The sequence below is a fragment of the Rhinatrema bivittatum genome, unplaced genomic scaffold (genome assembly GCF_901001135.1).
Source record: "Rhinatrema bivittatum unplaced genomic scaffold, aRhiBiv1.1, whole genome shotgun sequence".
NCBI lineage: Eukaryota > Metazoa > Chordata > Amphibia > Gymnophiona > Rhinatrematidae > Rhinatrema > Rhinatrema bivittatum.
In genome coordinates, this window is record NW_021820921.1 from 17379 (window position 1) to 37821 (window position 20443).

General features: G+C 46.8%; 1 protein-coding gene across 1 annotated transcript in view; it reads right to left on the reverse strand.

Annotated features, from left to right (window-relative positions):
* Window positions 1-20443, reverse strand: part of LOC115082294 (DNA ligase 3-like) — an 87489-nt gene that overhangs the window by 5084 nt on the left and 61962 nt on the right. The window contains exons 4-5 of the mRNA XM_029586523.1: window positions 18281-18469; window positions 1732-1883 (exon numbers count right to left, since the gene is read on the reverse strand). Of these exons, the coding sequence (XP_029442383.1) occupies window positions 1732-1883; window positions 18281-18469 (341 nt within the window). The remainder of the gene's footprint in view (window positions 1-1731; window positions 1884-18280; window positions 18470-20443) is intronic.

Sequence of the window (20443 nt, forward strand, 5' to 3'; positions counted from 1 at the left end):
TGTTTTAAAATGGCCTGGCCAAAGTTTCTTTCCTGTTCTTCTGTTATTTTTATATACCGACATTTGATCTCAATCGAGATATCACATCGGTTTACATTCAGGTACTGTAGGTATTTCTCTATCCCTAGAGGGCTTACAATCTAAGTTTTTGTACCTGAGGCAATGGAGGGTAAAGTGACTTGCCCAAGGTCACAAGGAGTGACAGCAGGACTCGAACCCTGATCTCCTGGTTCGTAGTCCACTGCTCTAACCACTAGGCTATTCCTCCTCCCTCAGCTCTGCCTCTACCATCAGGGCTTGCAAATCTGGAATACTACTGCCTAGACTACAGACATGTGTGTTCATAGCTTTCCAGCTATTTCTCCTCTCCTTATCAGCACTCTATATAATCTCATACCTGCTCCTTTTATCTACCTTGTTGCTCAAAGTTAGCCTTGCAAGATCCTCACTTACGGGTCGATTTTAAAAGTGTTGCTTGGGCAAAAACAGCCATATATTTTAAGAAGCCACGACGTACACGCATACATACCCGTATATAATCCAAGGGATGGGGCATGGGCATTCCAGGGTGCGGCCAAGATTTACATGCTTAAGTCTGCATTTTAAAAAAGCTGCCATGTTGGCTTATCCGCATAACTTTACTTCTGGTCCTGATGGGAAGCAAGTCTGGAGACCTTGAGTTTTTAGGGCATTTAGCACAGTGTGAGGGTTCAGGGTCAACTGGGGGCTTGCAGGATGAAGAACCAGAAGGGTCTTGAAGACCTCGATATGTATTGGGCAAACTAGTGGACTACTTGGAAAAACCTGGTTTTTCCCTAGCGTGAGTATATTTTAAAATCCGCCTGCATACATGAGTAAGCGCCACTAAAGCCCTAGCCAAAATAGGTGTAGGAGGGGCACTTTAAAATGATACGTGCATACTTGCAAGCACAACTTAAAATTGCAGCATCTCCCCGATTGTGTGCAGATACACACTTTTGTGGATGCATGCACGTTCCTTTGAAAATTAGTTTGCTAATGTTTTGCACAGCTTTTTTTCCGTTACCCCACTCCTCTAATTTAAGCACTTGTCAATGGATGAAGTGTATAAACAGGACCCCTTTATAATCAGTGGGCTGATTCTATTTTGATGTTTAAAATGGTGTAGTGATAGTGACGCTTAAGAACCTTGAAAGAAACAAGAGTTAACCTGGGCTTGTTCTGATATCTTCTCTCTCTCTCTCTATATCTGAGTCTTTCAGAAAACAGATTTTATATATATATCATATATCTATCTATCTATCTATCTATCTATATATATATATATATATATCAGCTTACAATACTTCAGCTTTACTACTTTAAACAGTACTTTAAGGAAAATTCTTGCATTACAGTTTAATATATTTATGTATTTTTGATGTATTAATATTATTGATGTATGTTTTATTACTACTGTACTAATTCTTTTGGGTTGTACTTTGGAACAAGGCAGGCATTGTAGAAATGTAAATTAATATAAGTGAATTTCACACACAAGATTATTTTCCTCCTACAGACATATGTAAGCTATCAACAAAGGCAAAGATTTCTATTGTTCCATATATGACCCCATGTCACAGTAAAATACTTTAAAAACTTTGAGTTATGGATTCAAATTGATATATACTTTGAAGCACTGCAAGGGGAGACCAAGAGCGGGAGGGAGCTCTGTCCCTGCCAGGTGAGGATCCTCTGCTACCAACCACTTACCTGCTCCAGGTCCCGCACCATGTCATCCTGGCTGCTGCCAAAAATTCTGCTAAAGAGCTTCACAATCTGCTTATCATTCAGGTTGTAAACATTCTTGATAACGCCAGGCAACAACAACTTCACGGTCAAGTACACATCACCATGGAAGCCATCTGGCCCAGGAGAGAAGGGAAAATTCTTTCAAATGTTGAAAACAGATTCAGCCTGGACTAAGTCCGTAATCATCAGCCATGTAATAACTGCTGAACTTGCAAGTGCACCATCCTTTTGCTATTATCTATACATTTTATATATTTTTTGACCATAAGGTTTAATCTAAACATTATAAGATTCTGAGTACATTCATAACTGATGCAAGGGTATTAAGCACATTTAGCAAAGCTTCAATCTTTCACCTCCCCTCCTTCCACCAAGTAACTTTCAGGCCCATGGGCCACTCCCCATATCCCTACACCAAAATATGGATAATTTCAATAATCATGATGCATTACTATCACTCCTCTCAGAACAATCCTGGAAAAACATAATTGCATAAATAATTGGGAACCAAAAATACTGCCAGAAGCAAAGTTTTGTGACAGTATCATAGAACAGGTTCCATCTAGTAAATAAACTGATCACAATGAACAATTTTGATCTCAGCACACCCTAGTCTAATCATGTACCATAAAGTCTCAAGTCAAATGTCACAAAAACATTTTTTTTTCTTTCAGAAATGATGATTCAATCAGTTTTCCATCACCAACACTCATAGCTGACAGCCACTTTTCTTGTGGTCACAGTTCCAGGATTTTCAGTATAGTTGGACTAGATGCAGATGTTACTGAGAGAGGCTTGGTATACGCATCATGTGTGGCTTGGAGGAGAAATGCCCGATACTGGTTTTTTGGCATATGCCTTCCTGAGGGGCCAAGCTTCTAAAGTTGGGAAACTATGTAAATTTTAATTGTAATTTTAATATTGATTGTTGTAAGCCTCACTGAACACTGAGTGAAAGGCGTGGAATATAAACCTTTGTATAAATAAAATATGTAATTTCCAAATCAATCTGAGCGATAAAGATTGGAAGTTTATTTGGAGGGCTTCCAGGAAAATTCTGATATTTTGCAAAAAATCAAAGTTATTTAAACTGTTACATTGTACTTATTGTACTCTATGCTTTTCCAAATTCACTGGATGTGATGAGGAATGCAGGGATGTTCATGTTTTTTTGAACTGTGATAAGCTATTTCAAAACTTTGTGCTCAAACTGTTTCTTTAGAGCAATTGGCATTTCTTCTGGGCCTCTGGAGGGACAAGTCGCATTCATCCATTTTATTTATTTATTTATTTATTTAACAGCTTTTAATATACCGGTGTTCGTGCGGGCACATCGCGCCGGTTTACAATAAACTTGAAAAGGATGAAAGTTACAAAAAACAGGGGGTGGGTAATGGAGCAGGAGCGAAAAGGGGGGGGGGGGAGAAGGTAAAGGAGGAAGGATAGCAGCTGAGAAAGTAGAGGAACGTAACTATTTACAAGGGTGACTAATTGGCGAAGGTAAACATTGTGGCTTAATTATAACGATTAATGAGGAAATATAGTGTATATAGAAGGATATATATATATAGAGGCTTATCCATACCACGGAGACTGATAATCCAACGTTTACATGCAGCACAGTTAGCTATTGCATAGTTACTTGCTGGGAAAGCAAAGCAGCTGAGATTGCTGAGATGTGGAGATGGATAAAATCTGGACTCCATAAGGACATGGAGGAGGAAGAAACAATGTCTTATAGACCTTTGCATCGCTTGTTTTCTATTTTGTGCCTGGTTAAATTAAAAAAAAAAAATTCTCCCTATGTAATTCAGTATTCTGAGGCACTCTCAAGCTGTTGCTATTGAGCCACAATAAAGAGAAGGTAAGCTTTTGCTTTTTGAGAGTTGAGCAGGGTTCTTTCAGATAAACTCCAGATGTAGTACTGGCTTCAGATTAGATTTTGGATCGTTTAAGACAAAACCCAGATGTTCCAGGAGTTGCACCACCACCGTCAGAGCTCACAATACTGAGGGCAAATTGCTCGTTAAGACAATTGTATGAGTAAGGAATTGTGTCTTCTATAGTGTGTTGCAATTACCACTAGACACTTCATGAAGAGATGTAGGGAGACAAAATGGTGACTAGCAGCATCCTGTCTTAAGCAATGAAATTTGAGGCTGAGGATATGGACAAGGCAGCTTGGACAGTTAGATTTTAAAAGGGGTTTGGACAGGTTCAGGGAGTTCATTGGGAAAGTTACTGCTTAACCCTGTGGGCAAGAAACAGGGAATATATCTAGTCTTTGGGATCCTGCCGGGTACTCATGACCCAGATTGGCCACTGTTGAAAACAGCATGCTGGGCTTAATGAACATTTGATCGGACCCAGCATGACATCTTGTGTTCTTATAAGCAATACCCTCTTTGCTAGATAAAATTAAAGCTTTTCACAGTGAGAGATAAGCAAACAAGTGCTTGTTCAAACCTCATTGGTCAGAGTAATACATTTTTATCTTACTACGCTTTCATTTTGTTAGATGTATGCTGCCTGCCTATGTGAATTTTCAGTGAACTCTTGCCATATCGTTTCATAAACCAAGTCATATTGCTTGATCATTTTCCATTATCAATAGAGAAAATAAAAAAATAAAATGCAAAAACCACCTCACTCCCCCTATACCCCCGACCTATCAGCGGCAAACCCAACATTACATAACAAAACTTATCCCTTTACTCTGCCCCATGTAGTTGATTGTCACCTACAATTAAATTTTAAAAAATCCATATCATACATTTATTTATCAAACTTCCTCCTCAGGGACTAACCTGCTCACCAAATCAGACACCCTCCTCTTTCCTCCTCCCACCTAGTACGGTAATTTATAGTTTATTTGATTTGATTTTTATATTCTGCTTTTTGGAACCTCAAAGTGGATTATATTCATACACTATGGGGTAGATTTTCAAACTATGCGAATAGGCGTACTTTTGCTGGCGCATCAGGCGCAAGCAAAAGTACGCTGGATTTTAGTAGATACGCGCGGAGCCGCACGTATCCACTAAAATCCTGGATCGGCGCGCGCAAGGCTATCAATTCTGTATAGCCGGCGCGCGCCGAGCCGCGCAGCCTACCCCCGTTCCCTCCAAGGCCGCTCCGAAATTGGAGCAGCCTCGGAGGGAACTTCCTTTTGCCCTCCCCTCACCTTCCCCTCCCTTCCCCTACCTAACCCACCCACCCGGCCCTGTCTAAGCACCCCCCTTACCTTTGTCGGGGGATTTACGCCTCCCTCCGGGAATAAATCCCCGCGCGTCAGCGGGCCTCCTGCGCGCCGGGACGCGACCTGGGGGCGGGTCCGGAGGGTGCGGCCATGCCCCCGGGCCGCAGCCACGCCCCCGTACCCACCCCCAAAACGCTGCCGACACGCCCCCGAAACGCCGCGACGACCGGTCCCGCCCCCGACACGCCCCCCCCTGGAGAACCCCGGGACTTACGCGAGTCCCGGGGCTCTGCGCGCGCCGGTAGGCCTATGTAAAATAGGCTCACCGGCGCGCAGGGCCCTGCTCGCCTAAATCCGCCCGGTTTTGGGCGGATTTAGGCGAGCAGGGCTCTGAAAATCCGCCCCTATGCCTGTTAGTTCACTGAAAATAAAATGAAAGTATAGTCTTCTCTGTTATCTATCTAGGTCAGTGGTTCTCAACCTTTTTTCTATTGGGACACACCTGGCAGATAATGCTTACAGGCGTGACACACTGAACACTTGACCATCACAGGGCTAAATGTAAACATATACTCTGCATCCACAGGAACCCCCCCACAAACAATGGATGCGGAGCAGAACTAGGATATTTCAAATACAACTCGCCATATAAAAAAAGATATTCTGATTCTGGTGCTCTCTCAGTAACAGAAACAAACTCCCTTTACTACCAGGCGCATTGCAAAATACAAAACCTGAAAAAAAACCCCCAAACATCCAGCACATGTGTAGCAAACCTTCCATACCATTGCAACACTAATTCCAAGAACTCAAACAGCAATAGCCCTTCCTATGAAAAGGCAGTAGTGCAGCACCAATGCATGTCCTATTTAGAATTAGAAATGCAATAAAGATTGAAATAAATCCCTACCTACTAGTAAAATACCTCACTCACACATACAGTTCCAACCTTCACCAAATACAGAATAAGAGACCACAAATTACAAATGTGGAATAGAAACCTCAAAAAGCCACTCTGCATGCAGTGCAAAACTGGAGAGCTAGAAACAGAAATACATTTCCTCCTACACTAAGCAAAGTACCAAGATGGAAGACATGCACATTCCCCAAGCGGACATATTATGGTTCTTGCATCCCCATCTCTCCTCCTCTATGTCTCCATCATCCTTCACGTCTCCCAATTACTCCCTTTCAATCATCCACTCACACTCACATCCCTGCCCAGCATTCCAGACCTCCCCACATCCTCTTCCCATTGCTCCCTCACCCCCTTCATCTCATCTCCCTGCTTGCCCAGCTACCCCAATCTCCTGTTTCCCCACTGCTCAGCAGCCTCCACACTCCCTTCTCCATTCCACCTTCATCTTCCCTGAGCAGAGATGTGGTCCATCTGTCAGAAAGGGAGGGCAAAGTATGTTCCAAGAGACTGGCAGTCCTAGTAAACAGGGCTTCAGTTATGGCAGATGTTCTGTTGCCTTAAAACTGTGATGGGTGAGTGCTCTTCTGCCATGCTGCGAAATGGCCACCTGAACCATGAGCTCCAACTTCACCTCTGAGATTTTAAGCATTTTTGGTAACTCTCACCGGCCCTGACGACTCACAACATAATTTGGGCAGATACACAAAATGTCTACTCGAAAACCAGTGAGATTTGAAACCATTCTCCTTCTCTAAGATGGCAGGAGATCTACTTTCAGAGGAAGACCAGGCCCTTGAGCGCATGGGAGAAGCCAGCGGCAAAGAAGCGGAAGCCCTCACCGTGAGACCTGCCACCAAGCTGAGTCTTCCCAACTCACAGAATTCCCAACACGATCTGAAATGAAAGTGTGATTCCTGGAGCTCAGGACAGATATGCGGAATCCTAAAACAGAGCTTTTAGCTTCCATTACTGAAATGAGAGAAGACATTACAGTGATGGGGCAACATGGATTCCTGGCTGGAGAATCATAATGCGCTGATTACAGCACTATCCTCTCAAAATAAAGCCCGGAGATCTGAGACAGAAACCCTGTCCGACAAGACTGAAGACCTAGAGAACCGTTCCAGGTGGGCCAATATCCACATACGAGGAGTACTGAAACTGAGGCCTATTTAAACTGTGCGTCTGTGGCAGCCTACATATGTTGCTTTCTCCTACAGAGCAAGGAGGGAGCATTGGGCGATTTAACCTGAATTGTAAGTCAAATTAAAATTGAACGGGTGCATAGGGCGCTCGGTCCAAGTTGCAAAAATCAACCACGCGACATGATTATCAATTTCCACAGTTATGCCTTAAAAGAGGAAATCATGAAAATAGCTCGTACGAAGGCAATATGGAAGTGGAAAAAGCTAGATATTGCTATCTTCCATGACATTGCTCCAAGCACTCTCAAGAGACGCTTCGAATTAAAGGAAATTACTGCTGCACTACGACATCAGATATCGTTGGGCTTTCCCGTTTGCTCTAATCTTTCAATACAAGGGCACTTCATACAGGATTAAGACACCAGCTGAAGCAGCCGAGTCCTTCCGGAGGGCAGGCCTGGAAATCATGTTCCCCATGCCAAAGGCTTTAGCAAGTTTTCCAACAGATCCGCCTCCAAAATGGCAGCATGTGGGCCCTTGGCGGAGGACACTTGCGATCTCACATTAAAAAGGCTGGAGAGGCACTAGCAGACCAAGCATGACTGTGTTGGTTGCTCCTGATGCTGAAAAATGTGGACTGTTTTTGTTCACACTGAAGATACTTAGCAGCCGACAAAGTTGCAAGCAGCCATTTTTTATTTTTATTTTTTTTAATTAATGGCTTTACTCCATATGCTTTTCTTTTATTAAGCAAAAAGCAAATGTTGCTTACCTGTAACAGGTGTTCTCACAGGACAGCAGGATGTTAGTCCTCGCATATGGGTGACATCACAGGATGGAGCCCAATCACGGAACACTTCTGTCAAAGTTTCCAGAACTTTGACGGGCCCCTACTGGGCATGCCCAGCATGGCACTAACCCTGCAGTCTTGTTAAAAAGCTACAAGGGGTTGTACTGATATAGAACATCAGACACCTTTATGGAAGGCGGCTACTGCACTGACATGCATTCTGATGGAAGAAGTCTTAAGACCTGACTCTGATAGATGCCAGAGATAGTCCAGAAACTTCAGGATTAGACAGGAAAAGGGGTCAAGGGACTGAAGAGCACCATGACGTGAACCTTTTCCATTTGTAAGAGTAAGCTTTTCTCGTGGAAGGCTTCCGTGAAGCAATCAAGACACGGGAAACTGGTTCAGAAAGGTTAAGTGGCTAAAGTATTAACCTTTCAAAATCCATGCCGTCAGGGAAAAGGCTTGAAGATTGGGATGGCGTAGGCACCCTTCATTTTGAGTGATCAGAAGCAAGTCCTTTCCCAAGGGAATGTGCCTGCGGATGGAGAGATCCTGAAATATTGGAAACCACACTTAGCGTGGCCAGTGAGGTGCTATCAGGATCATGGCTCCCTTGTCCTGACGTAACTTCACGAGAGTCTTTGAGAGAAGAGGAAGTGGAGGGAATGTGCAGAGCAGACCGGTTGCCCATGAGAGTTTGCTGCGAATGAGAGAGCAGTAGTTCTCCACTTTGCGGTTTTGTGCGGACGCAAAGAGATCTATCCGAGGATATCCCCTTTGTTGGAAGATGGAGTTCGCTACCGAGGGGTTGAGAGACCACTCGTGCGGTTGAAAGACGCGACTCAGCTTGTCTGCCAGCACATTGTCCACTCCCGGCAAGTAGGTGGCCTTGAGGTACATCGAATGGGAGAGAGCTTCCGCCCAAATCTGCACAGCTTCCTGATACAGAAGGAAGGAGCCCATGCCTCCCTGCTTGTTGATGTACCACATGGCCACTTAGTTGTCCGTCTGAATCAGGAAGACTTGATTTGAGAGGCGATCCTGAAATGCCTTGAGAGCATATCTGATTGCTCGAAGTTCCAGGAAATGTATTTGGTGTTTGACTTCCTCTGGAGACCAAGATCCTTGTGTCTGCAGATCGGCCATGTAGGCTCCCCAACCGAGATGGAAGCGTCGGTGGTGAAAGTGGTTTGAGGGTCTGGAGCCTGGAAGGCCAAACCCTGGAGGAGATTGATCTGTGGGGCAAATTAACTTTTAGTAATTCCATGAGGAAAATTCCTTTCAGGAATCTCTTCAGAGCTCCTTTACTGCTGCACGGAAAAAAGAAGACGGAAGGGGGACCCCTGCTGGCTGCAGGGTTAGTGCCATGCTGGGCATGCACAGTAGGGGCCAGTCAAAGTTCTGGAAACTTTGACAGAAGTTTTCCGTGATTGGGCTCCATCCTGATGATATCACCCATATGTGAGGACTACCATCCTGCTTGTCCTGTGAGAATAGCTCTTATGAAGTTCACATTATAGCCAACACAGAACTTATATTCTATTGTTGCTATGAGAGTTATTTGTTTCTTTATCTTTAGCTTGGAGGCAGGGGAGGACTCACTGGGGGTTCATTTCGCTGCATGAGCAAGTCTCCATGGGTCAGGATTTGCAAGGGAAGGAGGGCGAATCACTAATTGGGGTTTTGGGGGGGGGGGCAATGGAGTTCTCATTGTACTTACATTATTTTGTGTATGTTTTTGCTTGGGATCAAGTTCTGTTAGGGCCAATTTTAATGATAAACCTTTGAATATTACTGCACACCCACATTTCTTATCTTATTAAACATTGCTGGTATGGTTAATTTACTTTCCCTGAACGTAAAAGGGCTTAATACCTATAAGAAGCACTTCTTGCTATGGAGGGAGTTGCTAATGCAAAAAGTTAGCAATGCATTTATTCAAGAGACACACATCCACAAAGACATGAGCATTTATTAGCCTGTAAAGAATATCCTCATATTTTCTTAGCAGCTGCAGGGAAGAATAACCGCTATGCAGGCAAAAGCATTATTATATCTGCTGACTTAGTGTTTGACCTTCAGTCCCAAGTCATAGACCCAGGAGGGAGATATGTGCTAATTAAAATGAAGATAGGGGATCAACTCTATACTCTTATCAATTTATACACCCAACCAAGATCAGGAACCTTTCTTAAAGGATATTAATTATTCATTACTGGCGCATGTAGAGGGATATCTAATAATAGGGGGGGATTTTAATACCTCGCCCAATCCTGCCTTGGATAACTCCACAACCATAGCTACTGTACAGCAGAAGATCAGGAAGGCTTTTTTCTCTTTTGTAACTGATGCGACATCGCCATCCCACATCAAGATCCTACACCTTCTACTCAGCACCTCACGATAGTTACTCCCAAACAGACCTCTTTTTAGGAGAGAAAGCCTTAATACCTAATGTCTACACAGTTATTGATGATATCACATGGTCCGACCATGCCCTAGTGAGATTGGTTCTTGGTATCCCTGAAGGAGATAAGGGTACACATTTCTGGAAGCTAAACAAATCTCTTTGAAGGATGATGACTTTGTATGGGACTTAGAAGAAAGGTTGTGGGAGTATTTTGTTGCTTCGCAGCTTAGAGCATTATTAGACTTCAACAGACAGGCCTCAGTAAAACAGTGGGTGCAACTTGGACACTAATTGGAGGCATGCCTATTCAAGCAATGCCATGGCAACTTAAGAGATCTTGGCACCCTTTAAATTGCATACCTTGAACAACTAGGACCACTTTAAAGATATGGGCCCAATGGAAAACAAAATAAGTAGGTGATTACCAACATTTTTATCAATCGTCATTATTCCATAATACTCAGCTCCCGGCAGGATACCAAACCAATTTATTTCACACATGGTAAGCTAAGGGAATCACCACTATTGATCATTTAATGTCGCAAGGCAGTCTATTACCCAGAGCAGAGCTTGAGAACAAATACCAGCTAGCTCCCTTAAATTTTTTAGGGTTTGCACAAGCTATGCACTTTGTAAATGCCTTGTGCAAGGCAAATCTGCTAAGAAATAGTAGATCCCTTATTGAATATTTGTATACCAATTCTGATTCTATCTGTGGTTCTACAGTGAAAATTTATAAAATACTTTATGAAGCTGAATCTCGACCTCCCTCTTATGTCACTAAATGGGAAGCTGATTTGGGTCGAAAAATTGAAGGAAAAGAATGGGAGCAAATTACAAGGGTAGCTAGCAAGTACTCCATATCTGCTCGGTTACACGAAAACTGTTATACAATGATTTATAGATGGTATCTCACTCCAGATAAACTTCATACAATCTACCTTCAACTTCCAAACGTATGTTGGAGATTGAGCGGGGAATTAGGACATTTGTGGAGCTGTAAGCAGATAAGAAAATTATTATTTACCTGCTAATTTTCGTTCCTGTAGTACCATGGATCAGTCCAGACAGTGGGTTATGTCCCCAATCCAGCAGATGGAGTCAGCACAAGCTTTGAGGGGGCGTATCCATATATACTACTACCCCCCTCTGCAGGAGTTCAGTATCGAGTATATCAAAGCCCGAGTAGAAACCCCCGAAGGATCAAGTTTGTGGAAACAGATAATGAAAACAATTGTAACCGCAACAAGTAACTGCAAACATCCTACCAACTTGTAGGGAGCTGTGAAAAACAGCGAAAAGAAACAACTGTGAAGACACAGAACACTGCGAGCAAGAAGCAGCGCAGAGCTGAGCAGGATCAAGAACCCAAACGCGGTGGGCGTCTGGACTGATCCATGGTACTACAGGAACGAAAATTAGCAGGTAAATAATAATTTTCTTTTCCCTGTACGTACCTGGATCAGTCCAGACAGTGGGATGTACCCAAGCTTCCCTAAATCGGGTGGGGTCCTGCGAGGCCTGCTCGGAGAACCTGCTCGCCAAAGTGTCCAGAGACCGAAGAGGCGAGGTGCAGACGATAGTGCCTCGAGAACGTGTGTAACGATTTCCAGGTGGCTGCCCTACAAATTTCCTGCGAGGATACCGAGCGAACCTCCGCCCAGGAAGCCGCCTGAGAACGTGTAGAATGCGCTACGATTCCGGGTGGGGGAGTCCGACCCGCCCCAATGTAGGAAGCAGCAATGCCAGCCTTCAGTCATCTGGCAATGGTCGTCTTCGAGGCCTGAGACCCCTTCTTAGGACCGGACCAGAGTATGAAGAGATGGTCAGAGATCCGGAACTCATTTGTAGCCTCCAGATAGAGGCGCAGAGTGCGCTTGACATTCAAGAGACGGAGAGACTTCGGCTCTGAGGAAGAGAAGGGCGGCAACTCCACCGTCTGGTTCACATGGAATGCAGAAACCACCTTCGGAAGGAAGGAGGGAACGGTGCGAAGTGAAACTCCAGAGTCGGAGAAACGGAGATAGGACTCTCTACACGACAGAGCCTGCAGCTCCGAGATGCGTCGAGCGGAACAGATGGTCACAAGAAATACAGTCTTGAGAGTGAGATCCTTTATCGTTGCGCTGCGCAGCGGCTCGAACGGTGGTCCCGACAGGGAGCAAAGCACAAGGTTAAGACTCCAGGAGGGACAAGGGTCCCGTAACGGAGGACGCATATGCTTGACACCCTTGAGAAAACGAGCAATGTCAGGATGCTGTAGAAGAGAGCCCCCATCGCTCAACAGCGAACCAAGGGCGGCCACCTGAACCCGTAGTGAATTATAGGTGAGCCCTTTTTCCACCCCCGCCTGTAGAAACTGAAGGATCTGAGGTACAGAAGCCTTAGCGGGTCTCGTGGCCTGGCTGGTATACCACAGCTCGAACACCTTCCAGACTCGAACATAGGCCGATGTCTTTCGTGCCCGCAATAGCGTGGATACTACCGCCTCCAGGTAGCCCCGACGCCGGAGGCGGCGCCTCTCAAAAGCCAGGCCGCAAGACAGAAGAATTCTGCCTGCTCGAAAAATACCGGGCCCTGATGTAGGAGCTGGGGGAGGTGCCCCAGCCTGATTGGCCTGTTGATCACCAGCTGTAGCAGGTCCGCAAACCAGGGTCGCCTGGGCCATTCTGGGGTGACGAAAACCACGGTCCCCTGATGGCTTTCTATTCTGCGGAGCATCCTGCCCACCAGGGGCCATGGTGGAAAAGAAAGATATGGCGGCCACGGGAGGACCAGGGCATCCACTCCCTCCGCGCTCTCTCCGGCGACTGAAGAAGCGTGGAGCCTTGGCGTTGAGAGCGGACGCCATCAGATCCAAGTGGGGGGCCCCCCACCGATGGACGAGAAGTTGCATTGCTTTGTCGGAGAGAGACCACTCTCCGGGTCCAGCAGTTGACGACTGAGGAAGTCCGCCTGGACGTTGTCCACACCGGCGACGTGCGAGGCTGCTAGCCGGACGAGATGACGCTCCGCCCATTGCATCAGCAGCGCCGCCTCGAGCGCGACCTGCGGGCTGCGCGTGCTTCCTTGTCGGTTGATGTAGACCACGGTGGTAGCGTTGTCCGATAGGATTCTGACTTCTCGGTTCCGAAGAAGCGGGAGGAAATGTCGCAGAGCTAGCCGGACCGCTCTGGTTTCCAGACGGTTGATTGACCACTTCGCCTCCACCGTGGACCACGTCCCCTGCGTGGCGCTTCGATCGCAGACTGCACCCCAGCCTGCTAGACTGGCATAGGTGGTCACCACCACCCAATTTGGCAGATCGAGGGACATGCCACGGGCCAGGTTCGGCGGATCCAACCACCAGCCCAGACTGTCCCTGGCATTCTGTGGGAGCGGGAGAATCATCTGATAGTCCTGCAATACTGGTTTCCAACGGGAGAAGAGCGCCCACTGTAAGGTCCTGAGGTGCGCGAAAGCCCAAGGTACAAGGTCGATGGTGGACCCCATCACTCCCAGGAGTTGCAGGTAGTCCCAGGAGGTGGGCTCTGGTAACGCAGAGAACCGTCGTGTGTGATCCCGCAAGGATTGAGCTTTGTCCTGGCGCAGAAAAACTTTGCCCAGTAGGGTGTCGAAAGTTGCCCCCAAAAAAAAAACCCAAGCGTTGCGAGGGCATGAGGGAGCTCTTGGAGAAGTTCACTACCCATCCCAGGGAATGTAGAAACCATACTACTCTAGTCACCGCTGAGCGTCCATGATCGAATGACTTCGCCCAGAGGAGCCAATCGTCCAGATAAGGATGAACCAGGATGCCCTCCTTCCGGAGAGCTGCCGCCACAACTACCATGATCTTGGTGAAGGTGTGCAGTGCCGGCGCCAATCCAAACGCGAGAGCCGTGAACTGAAAATGCTGGTCCAGAATTTTGAAACGAAGGAAACTGTGGTGGTCCGGGCGGATGGGAATGTGCAGGTAGGCCTCCGTTAAGTCCAGGGAGGCGAGGAACTCCCCCCGATGCACCGCCGCAATCACTGACCGGAGCGTTTCCATGCGGAACCGAACGACTCGAAGGGATTTGTTGACTTCCTTGAGGACTAGGATAGGCCGGAAGGAACCGTCCTTCTTTGGTACGACGAAATAGATGGAATAGTGGCCCGAGCCCACCTCTCCGAAGGGCACGGGCGCAGTAGCGCCTATCTCCCGGAGTCTGTCCAGAGTCAGCTGCACCGCTCCTCTCTTGAGGTCCGAGCCACAGGGGGAAAAGATGAACCTTCCCTGCGGGGGGCGGACAAATTCCAATGCGTAGCCGTGTTTTATGGTATCCAGGACCCGCTGGTCCGAGGTGATCCGTGCCCACTCCGCTTAGAAATACGTTAGTCGGTCCCCAATCCTGGGGACAGGGGAGTGGGCGAGACTGGCATCATTGTGAAGACTTGGTATAGGGGTTCCCGGTTCCGGGAGTAGTGCGTGCGGGCCGATGCCCACGGAAGACGCGCAACCAGGGCTGAGGCCTGGGGGCGGATGGCCGGGATCCCGTCTGTCTGTAGCCCCTGTAGCGCCGTTGCGCTCTGGCTCTGGTCCGAGAAGAAGAAAACGCTCTGGATGGTCGAAACCTATCCTCCGGCAGCCGATGAACAGCGTTCTCCCCCAGGGACTTGATGATCTGGTCCAAATCCTCCCCGAAGAGGAACTTGCCCCTGAAGGGAAGAGAGCCCAGACTGGACTTAGAGGACGTATCAGACGCCCAATTGCGTAGCCACAGTAGTCGTCGTGCTGCCACTACCGAAACCATGGATCTTGTGAGGACCCGAAAAAGGTCGTACGAGGCGTCCGCCCCATACGCCACTGCGGCTTCTAGCCAATCTGCCTGGGCAGCCTCATCGGACGGCAGGTTCTGAGACGTGAGGAGTTGTTGCACCCCAAAGGAGACTAGCCCGCTGGGCAAGCGAACTGCACATCACCGCCCGCATACCCAGAGCGGAGACCTCGAAAACCCGCTTAAGGAAAACTTCCAACTTACGATCCTGTGTGTCCCGCAACGCCGCACCTCCCGTCACTGGGGTAGTCGTCCTCTTCGTGACCGCCGACACTGCGGAGTCCACCTTTGGGACCTTGATGAGGTCCAGAAAATCTTCGGGGAGCGGGTACAGCTTTTCCATAGCCCGGCTGCTCTTCAGGGAGGCCTCCGGGGTGTCCCATTCCCTGGTGAGAAGTTGTAAAAACGAGTCATGAATGGGAAAAGCCCGAGCCCTCGGCCGGAGTGCCGCCAGGACAGGATCTCCCTTCCTTGAAGAAGTGATGACAGCGGGAGCTACTGGGGCAGGCGGGTCTGGTGGCGGATCCAAATCTAATTCTTGGATGATCTGCGGGATGAGGTCGTCCAGCTCTTCCCTCTGGAAGAGGCGTAGGGTACGCGGATCATCCCCCTCCTGTGTGCCGTCCCCTTGTCCCCCGTCCGGGAGGTCAAGTCCATGTCCCGCTGGGTCTGGCACCGCCCCCACTGCCGCGGGCGTGGATCGGACCCGGGTAGGAAGGCGGGAGGCCCCCACTCCCGGAGGGTCGGGGGGGGCCGGCGTCGAGGCCGACATCCGAGGGATCTTAGGAGGGGGGGGGGGGGGGGTCCCACAGGTGCTTCCAGCCCCTGCAGATAAGCGGTATGCATGAGCAGGATAAACTCCGGAGAGAACCCCGGCCTGCTCGGGTGCGCTTCGGGGGCGGCGTGGTTCCTGCTCCCTGGCTCTGGGTGCTTGGTTCCTGCACCAAAATCGGGGGAACACCCCCGCTGGTAGAGTCCTCCAGGGATCCGTTCTCCCTCGTGGCCTCCAGGGATCCGTTCCCCCTCGTGGCCTGCGCCTCAGGGCGCTCAGAATGTAAAATGGCCGCCGTTCCCGCCAAAAATGGCGGAGTGGCCGGCCCGCACCACCCGGGCAAAAAAGAGAAATCAGTCAGGGACTGTGAGGTACCTTCCCCCCCGGGAAGGCATCGTGCACAGATGCCCTCCCGGGAAATCCGGGACCCCGGGTCTCCGCAGGCCGCACAGCGGGACGGCCGCGGCATCGGGATCGCTGCAGGAGAAAAGAAAAAGCCACGGGGGGGGCCACGCGCACAAAGGCGCCGCTGCGGGGGGGCCCGGTCGGCCCGCACTGCCCGCTGTCTGAAAATAGAGGAGGGTGCCGCGGGGGGGCCTTCCTGGCCACACGACCCGCCCCAGACATCTTTCCCTAAATGGCTCAGCAGCCCATGAGGAGCTGTAAAATGGCCGCGGGTGAGGGAGTAAAGAGCGAAGAGGCCGGCTCCACCGGCTTTCGCGGGCACCGGGGGCTGAGCTGTAAAGGAAAAAACTACAAAGGAGAAACAAACTTACCCCTGGCTGCAACGAGAAATAAACAGCAAGGCCGCAGAGAAGAGACAAGGAAGATAAGCCACTCCCCAGGAGTTGAAAGAACTCTGCCTTTTTTGTTTGTTTTTTTTTAAACTTAATACAAACTTAATACAAACTTGATCCACAGAAAAAGACAACAACAAGCCATAATCAAGCAAGAAAGTGAAGGAAAAGAGGGGAAGCCTGATTCCCCTACTCGCATCTGCTGGAGTCAGAAGATACTGAACTCCTGCAGAGGGGGTAGTAGTATATATGGATACGCCCCCTCAAAGCTTGTGCTGACTCCATCTGCTGGATTGGGGACATAACCCACTGTCTGGACTGATCCAGGTACGTACAGGGAACTCCCCTTTCTGGAATAAGGTGTTTTCGTGGGTAGGTGAAATTTTGGGCACAAAATTATCTCCCACCCCGGAGGCAGCATTACTTAATATGCTCGCTCCAGAATAAAATAAGCGTCAGCAGACGTTTTGCATTCAGGTATTTATAGCTGCACGTAGTATTATAGCCTCTCGGTGGAAAGTAGAATATATATACCGAGCATCACGGAGGTCACCAAAAAATTGCATATAAGTTATAGCCTTGCCTCTTTAACTGCTGCTAAACATAAGCGGATGTCTTGCTTCTTGTTGGTATGGAACCCTTTCTAGACTTATTTGAAATGCATATGAGGTATTTCAGTTTTTCTGCCTCTGTCATTTCAGTTGATGGGTGTATTTACACCAGCCGTTGGCTCTTTTCATTAGGAGAGTGCCTACTAGTATTTGTTTTTAAATCACGTTACGAGATGACTCTCGGTCATTTGTTCTATTCAACGGAACTCTAGTTCTGATGTTTAGAGAACTCCTTGTTTATTACTGATATGGCTGATGTTTGACAGCCTTTGTATTGTACACATTTTAAACTCAATAAAACTTTAATTGCAAAAAAAAAAAACAACTGTGGTGGGTGCAAGTCACAAGCGACAGGAGGTTACCCCGATGCAGCCAGTCATGACGAAATGTGATTCACACTGTGCTCCATGACAACAACTGAACAGGTTTCCCTTGCTGTATTAATGAATTGCTTCAGAATATTTTTGGACCTTGTTATCACACCATAATGCTACACAAGTTAAGTTTCTTTAACTTGTTTACAAAATTGTTTAAAAATGCTTCACAAAAAAAAAGAACAGGCTTATGATTATAATGGTAGTATTTTGATGTGAGTTGTCATATTGTGCTAAATAAAATGTTCTCCTTTCAAAATATTTTTATAAAGAATTTACTAAGAATTTGCATATAAAGTGTGAAGGCATATAAGATCTGGGTTTCATTGTTAATTCTTCATGTTATATTACATGGTTTACCTAATTATTGTGATGAGATGTATTTAGCCCTGTAAACTGCTTTGAATTTATGGACAGGCAGTATATTAAAGTAAACTTATACAAAGCTCTGACTAGCTCACCTCCCCAGAGCTCCCCATGACCAGGAGACCCTTGCTGAAGGCTAACCTGTCACAGGGTCAGGACAGACTTTACAGGAGCTGGGAAACCTTCTTTTAGAGAAGTATTTTGCAGTTATATAGTGCATCTCCTCCTTCCCCCCAGGAGCACCCCTATTTGTTATTTCTTTCATGAGCTGAGCACATCATTCCCTCCCTCTACAGTTCTCTCTCCTCCGCCGTCCCAAGATGCATACCGCCTCCTGTTCCCTTCTGCAGGAAGTTCTGGATGAGCTGCGTCTTGGTCAGATAGCTGGGCTTGTCCGATACCATAGTGCACAGCTTGCGGAACTCTCGCAGCAGACAATCCTTGTGATTGGGGTCACAGCGCTTGGCAGATAGGCTGCTGCTATGGGCGGTGCCAGAGGGAGCATTTCCAGATTTAGCTACAGGAAAAGATGAGAGAGAGAAAAAAAAAAAAAAAGATGTAAAAACATTAAAGGTTATAAAACAAAATGTTCAAAAATTGTCCAGCTCTTCAATAAGAGCTACAAATAATAGCAATAAAACTTTGCATTAGTTCCTTCTCATCATCCCAAAAATTGCTCTGCACAGTCCTCAAAAGTTCAAGTTCACAGGAAAATTCCCTGAAAGTAACAGTGTGTAACAGCTGGGACAAATATTGCTAGGCAGGTCCAGCAGAGCAAGAGAAGTCTGTTTGGGCACCAATGTGTCTGATAAGCTGAAGTGTGTAGCCCCAGAAGACAGAGCACAGGACGAGAGGCCAGAGTGCAGAAACTGGACAAGCAGAAGCAGAGGTACCTCAGAGACTGAAGGGCAGGGTAGTTCTTTTGTGATAGTAACTACCTAGCTAACTCTGAAATATTTTCTGTGGGCCAACACACTTGCCCAAATGCATGGGCTCCTGCATCATGCTATCAGGGTCATACCATGCTAGCTCTCCCAAACAAAAAGAGGCAGCTTAGAAGAGCAACCTTACAAATGGAAGAGAAAATTAAATACGCTGATAACAGCTTCTTTAAATAAGATAAAGGTGAAATACCAAAGGAGGAAAAGGTAAGATAAATGGAGAATGTGAGATCTGTAAAAAGGGCCGCCAGCAAGCACTAGACTTCTTAAATAAATTATCTTGCATAGTATTTACAAAAGTAGGGGAGAGTGATGGATCTAAGGGAGGAAACAGTATTTCTAAGTATGAAATGATTACAAGACCATATTACAGAGGTGGTGGTACCTAAGAACATAAGAAATTGCCATACTGGGTCAGACCAGGAGTCCATCAAGCCCAGCATCCTGTTTCCAACAGTGGCCAATCCAGGCCATAAGAACCTGGCAAGTACCCACACATTAAATAGATCCCATGCTATTGATGTCAGTAATAGCAGAGGCTATTCCCTAAGTCAACTTGATTAATAACAGTTAATGGACTTCTCTAAGAACTTATCCAAACCTTTTTTAAACCCAGCTACACTAACTGAACTAACCACATCCTCTGGCAACAAATTCCAAGGCTTAATTGTGGGTTCAGTGAAAAATAATTTTCTCCTATTAGTATTAAATGTGCTACTTGCTAACTTTATAGAGTGCCCGATAGTCCTATTATTCGAAAGAGTAAATAACCAATTCACATCTACCCGTTCTAGACCTCTCATGATCTTAAAGACCTCTATCATATTCCCCCTCAGTCATCTCTTCTCCAAGCTGAACAGCTCTATCCTCTTTAGCCTTTCCTCATAGGGGAGCTGTTCCATCCCGTTTATCATTTTGGTTGCCCTTCTCTGTCCCTTCTCCAGTGCAACTATATCTTTTTTGAGATGCGGTGACCAGAATTATACACAGTATTCAAGGTGCGGTCTCACCATGGAGCGATAGAGGCATTATGACATTTTCCGTTTTATTAACCATTCCCCTTCTTAATAATTCCCAACATTCTGTTTGCTTTTTTGACTGCCGCAGCACACTGAACTGACGATTTCAATGTGTTATCCATTATGATGCCTAGATCTTTTTCCTGGGTGGCAACTCCTAATATGGAACCTAACATCGTGTAAGTACAGCACCAGTTATTTTTTCCTATATGCAATACCTTGCACTTGTCCACGTTAAATTTCATCTGCCATTTGGATGCCCAATCTTCCAGTCTCGCAAAGTCCTCCTGCAATTTATCACAATCCGCTTGTAATTTAACTACTCTGAACAATTTTATATCTGCAAATTTGATAACCTCACTTGTATTCCTTTCCAGATCATTTATAAATATATTGAAAAGCACCAGTACAAGTACAGATCCCTGAGGCACTCCACTGTTTACCATTTTCCACTGAGAAAACTGACCATTTAATCCTACTCTGTTTCCTGTCTTTGCACCAGTTTGTAATCCACGAAAGGACATTGCCTCC